This window comes from Uranotaenia lowii, chromosome 3, assembly GCF_029784155.1.
Source record: "Uranotaenia lowii strain MFRU-FL chromosome 3, ASM2978415v1, whole genome shotgun sequence".
NCBI classification, from domain to species: domain Eukaryota; kingdom Metazoa; phylum Arthropoda; class Insecta; order Diptera; family Culicidae; genus Uranotaenia; species Uranotaenia lowii.
In genome coordinates, this window is record NC_073693.1 from 263913962 (window position 1) to 263919178 (window position 5217).

The 5217-nt window shown below is 40.3% G+C and overlaps 1 protein-coding gene across 1 annotated transcript; it reads left to right on the forward strand.

Annotated features, from left to right (window-relative positions):
* The first annotated feature begins 142 nt into the window (after positions 1–142).
* Positions 143–3071, forward strand: LOC129753371 (uncharacterized). The gene is made up of 2 exons (XM_055749190.1): positions 143–2276; positions 3022–3071. Exons 1-2 carry the CDS (start codon positions 143–145, stop codon positions 3069–3071), a joined length of 2184 nt encoding a protein of 727 aa, XP_055605165.1.
* Positions 3072–5217: the final 2146 nt, after the last annotated feature.

Below are 5217 nucleotides of genomic sequence, written 5' to 3' on the forward strand. Positions count from 1 at the left end.
AGCACAAAACGGACCATTTGTAAACAAGATCAACCGTATCATACAAAATTTCAAGAAAAGCATACTGAATCTTGAAATAAAACAAACGTTCTACACCATATCTCAAATACAGAAAAAACTACATAATATAAAAACATCAATGATGGATGAAAACATATCCCAGTCGTTCCTTAACACACAAGAAACAGCATTCCGTAACAACTTGAATCGTAAAAACAAGAAAACCGCTCATAAGTTACAACAAATTATCGATAGAACCAAAAACCAAGACCAAAAACTGCATCTGAATGAGAAAGCAATTCTCAATAGAACTGAGGTAGAAATTCCAGGAGAGGTTACTACTCTACTCAGCTTAGGGCCAAAATTCGCACTTCCGCCCAACAAAATCAACGACATACCATTCTATCATATTCTTGCCGATCTAGAAGGGATTATAACAACAAACAATAATGAAAGAATACAGAACACGAACAGATGTAGAACCGTTAACATTATAGAAAACTACATCCACGGTTTCAATCAACAAACACGTTCCAAAGATCCCATTAACAAATTCTTTCAACACGCTAAACTCTCCACAAAGTCTTTCATGAAAAACCACCCCGAGATATGTGTCTTATCAGCCGATAAAGGTAACAGAACCGTAATCATGAACAGTAAAGATTACCATCAGAAAATGTCAGTACTCGTAAATGACACTAAAACGTATCGACAAGTTAACAGAGATCCTACGGGAGGTTTTCAAACCAAGAACAACAATTTCGTCAAAAGACTTCTAAACCTTAAATTGATCGATAAGTTTACCGGAAAAAGGCTTACCATCTACAACGCCACCTGCCCTAGGATATATGGGCAACCAAAAGCACACAAAACAGAACTACCCCTTCGACCAGTAGTCCCTAATGTGACAGCCCCAACATATCACCTGGCCAAATACATTAGCGAAATCCTACAAACATCGATAGCTAGCCCCTACAGTTGCAAAAATTCTTATGAGTTCTGCGAATCTGTCAACGGTAAAGTTCTACCACAAGGATATATAATGATTTCTCTAGACGTGGTATCACTTTTCACCAATGTCCCCAGAAATCTGGTTGCTAGCAATATTATACAACATTGGTCCGAAATAGACACACAAATAAACCTCGATTTATTTCTTGAGATTATCGAGTTTCTGATGAACACAGCTTATTTTCAATACGGGAACAAATATTATGTTCAAGAATATGGCACAGCTATGGGTAGCCCGATTAGTCCAATCTTGTCGGAGCTGGTTCTCGACACCATCATCACAAGAGCCCTGAAAAAGTTACCGTTTCCCATCCCCATCATTCATAAATATGTCGATGATCTTTTCCTTGTCATCCCTGAAGACCAATGTGAATTGGTCCTAGAGATCTTCAATCAACAAGAAGAAAGGTTACAATTCACAATGGAAAAAGAGAACGAAAACCGCCTCCCATACCTAGATATGGTCGTAGTGCGAGATCCCAATCAAATGCTAAAAACAGAATGGTTTATAAAGCCCATAGCTTCAGGTCGAATGCTGAACTGGCATTCCTGCCACCAGCTCAAACATAAACTGAATGTAGCGAACAATTTCATCGATCGTGTCGCCTCGCTGTCAAGGAACGACGAAAATCAGGACATAATCAAAATCATTCGACACCACCTAACACAGAACAACTACCCCATCAAACTGATAAATAGAATGATCAACACCAATCAAAAAGTTCAACGCCACAAATCACAGAATCCAAACCATCAATCAACCCACCAACCAATCATCAATCAACAATCTCAGCTCTCATCCAGTCCAATCAATCAAAACAACAACCGTACATCAAACAGACCAGCAACCAATCAGCACAACCTCCAACCACAACCACACAATAGCCCGATGCACCAATCCACACTTTGCCAGCAAGATTCCTCCGAAATGCCGACCATCACAACACCAGATATTAGTTCACCAGCAGATCCAACATCCAAACCAGATATTCCTCGTACAGTTTCCCAGAACAACATCAATCCGTCCAGAATAGAAGAACATCATATCAGCACATCCAACATGGTCTCCAACAGCATCTCCAAGAACACAACCAGCAGCACAGCCAACGCAGAAGTCGCATATCGTTCGGTGACATATGTACCATTCCTTACCGAACGACTCATCCAATGCCTGAAGAAAGACTACCCCAATGTCAAGATCGCCACCAGACGGAACCTAACAGTGGGAGATCTATATAGCAGAGTGAAGGACCCAAAGAGTATTGGTGAGAAGTCCAATGTAATATATCAGATCCCATGTGAGGATCCATGCCCCTATGTTTACATTGGACTCACTAAAAATACTCTCGATCAACGTCTCGCAGGCCACCGGAGTAACATCAAGTTACTAAAGAAAAAACAAGACAATAATACAAACAAAACAATATCTACAGAAAAACAGAAAGAGAAGGACAACACAGCTCTAGTTGAACACACAATAGAGACAGGACACACTTTTAACATAGAGAAAACAAATATCTTAGACTCAAGTTTCAACAAATACACTCTCAATTTCCTCGAGATGTGCCATATATTCAATACTAAGAAAACAGTCAACCAGAGAACTGATGTTCAAAATCTCAATTCCATCTTTGCATCAGTTTTAGACATCTTGCACAAACACAATTACAAAAAGACCGATAAAAAACTTGTCAAAAATATCGATATTCAAAAAACAACGCTAGAGGAAACTATTCTAAACAATTCTACGTAAATGTCCTAATTTGTGTTTAGTGTTAGAAAATTTAAAATTTCAAATTTGAATGTAAGTCTATCGTTTTATCATATAAGGCAACCAAAAACATAATTTTACAAATTCACAGTGAATCTCCACCACAACACATCCGGACAATACGCTTTTACTAAAGCAATTCAGAATCAACCATTTTGTAAGTAACGCTAGAAATTAAGAAATCAACACACATTATACACTTTACAAATTGTTAAAAATAAACTACACATTACTCACAGGATCCCTGATGAAGGTGTTAACCAACACCGAAACGTTGGATCAAAAATAAATGTTTTTGGATTCAATAAATTGGACTGATTTGCCGTTAATTTAAAGTACCAAAACATACAGTCGAAAACTAAAAAAAAAAAAAAAAAAAAAAAAAAAAAAAAAAAAAAAAAAAAGTAACTTGTGTTTTTCGGCGTCGTCTTAAGATGTTTTTTTATCTAAACATTATTCCGTCACAGTCAAAAAGACGATGACGGGCTGAAGGCGACTATGATTATTCCGACGCTTCATTTGACTGAAGGTTGAGGCGAGATTGTTTCCTTGGTTACTCATTTGAAGGCGTCTGTTATGAATGCGACTGCTTTAACTTTTTCACAGTAACAGTTTTATGACTGATGACGGTAAGTTTTGTATGCTCTGCTTCCCACGAATCTGTTGGTTTGTGGCGTTAGTCGGCGGAGTAGGATTTGGGACAACACTGTGTAGGCGGCATTAAGGACAGTGATCGCTCGATAGTTCTCACAGTCCAATTTGTCGCCCTTCTTGTAGATGGGGATAGTGGAGACATTATTCCCTCCTTCGATTCCTCCGGTAGCTGTTCGTGTTCCAGATCCAGACCATCAAACGATGTAAATAGACAATCGGCCAATTGTCCGAGCCCATATTGGTAAGTTTAACTGCGATGCCATCCTTCCCAGCCAACTTGTTGCTATTCAGCTAGCGAATGGCTTCCTTAACTTCACTCATCGTTGGGAGTGGCTCCATCTCGATATTGGCTACGACGGCGATGTACCTTCAACCTTATCCCACAATATTGGTCTCCTGTATGAGCGCCGTTGAGTTGTTCATCGAAGTATTGCTTCCACCTCTCTGGTCTTCTCACGATCTTCTCCGTTCTTATCCCGGCACATTTCGGCCTGCGGCACGAAGCCTCTGCGTTGCGTTGATGCGTTGAGCTTCTGATAGCACTTTCGTGTTTTCTGGGATCGATGGAGCTGACCCAGCTCTACGAGCTCCTCCTTCTCCAGGCGGCGCTTTTTCTCCTGGAAAATTCGAACTAGCTGCCTCTTCCGCTGTAGATGATTTTTTCTCGTTTCGACGACGGGTGCTTCTTTGCCCAACTGCCACCCGCGTTCTCTTCGTCCATCATTCTGCTACACACTTTGTCGTTTTGGAAATAGGAAACAAATGTTCAATATAGGTTTTGAGTTAAGCCCCCATTGCATTTTTTTTTTCATGCGGCAGCTTTATGAGAAATCACACGGCCCTTTTGAGGCCAAAATTTCTCTTCACGGGGAAAAGCTAGGTAAATGAAATGGGTAGAATTGGGAGGAGTCCCCAATACACCAGGCGAATTAAGAATGCGTCTCATTCAAACTCCGGTTGCTCTCGGACAAGTCAAACCCTGGCGCACCAGGGCTGGGCTTGCCAATGAGCCGTATTGCGAGCGAGGGTATTTTATATCGGTTGTATAGTGTGTAAAGTGTAACACTGTGTCATGTGAAGTGAGCAACAAATAGTAGCTTTGGAGAGCTGAGGTTTGTCGTGATATTAAGTAATATTGTGTCGTGTGAAGTGAGCAACAAATAGTAGCCTTTTAGGGGCTGAGGTTGTTGTCACAGTGTGTAGTATTGTGCCATGTGAAGTGAGCAACAAATAGTAGCCTTTGTAGGGCTGGGGTTTGTCGTGATAGTGAGTATTATTGTGCCATATGAAGTGAGCAACAAATAATAGCCTTTGTAGAGTTGAAGCTTGATGCCACAATGAATAGTATTGTGTTGTGTGAAGTGAACAACAAAAAGTAGCCTTTGTAGTGCTGAGGTTTGTCATGATAGTGAGTAGTGTTGTGTCGCGTGAAGTGAGCAACAAATAGTAGCCTTTGTAGGGCCGAGTTTTGTTTTCACAGTCAGTAGTATTGTGTTGTGTGGAATGAACAACAAATAGTAGCCTTTGTAGAGCTGAGGTTTGTTGTCACAATGAATAGTATTGTGTTGTGTGAGGTGAACAACTATTTATTGTCGCCTTTGTAGGGCTGAGGTTTGTCGTGATTGTGGGTAGTATTGTGCTGTGTAAAATGATCAACAAAAGTAGCTTGGGGTAGCTGAGGTTTGTTGCCACAACGAATAGTATTGTGTTGTGTGAAGTGAACAACAAATAGTAGCCTTTGTAGTGCTAAGGTTTGTCGTGATAGTGAGTAGTATTGTGTC

What these genes read in the sequence shown, in the direction of transcription:
- LOC129753371 (XM_055749190.1), top strand. Translation starts at nt 143, where the DNA reads ATGGATGAAAACATATCCCAGTCGTTCCTTAACACACAAGAAACAGCA. An exon ending in GAAGGACCCAAAGAGTATTG is followed by an intron (nt 2,277 to 3,021) that starts GTGAGAAGTCCA and finishes CATTACTCACAG; the next exon opens with GATCCCTGATGAAGGTGTTA.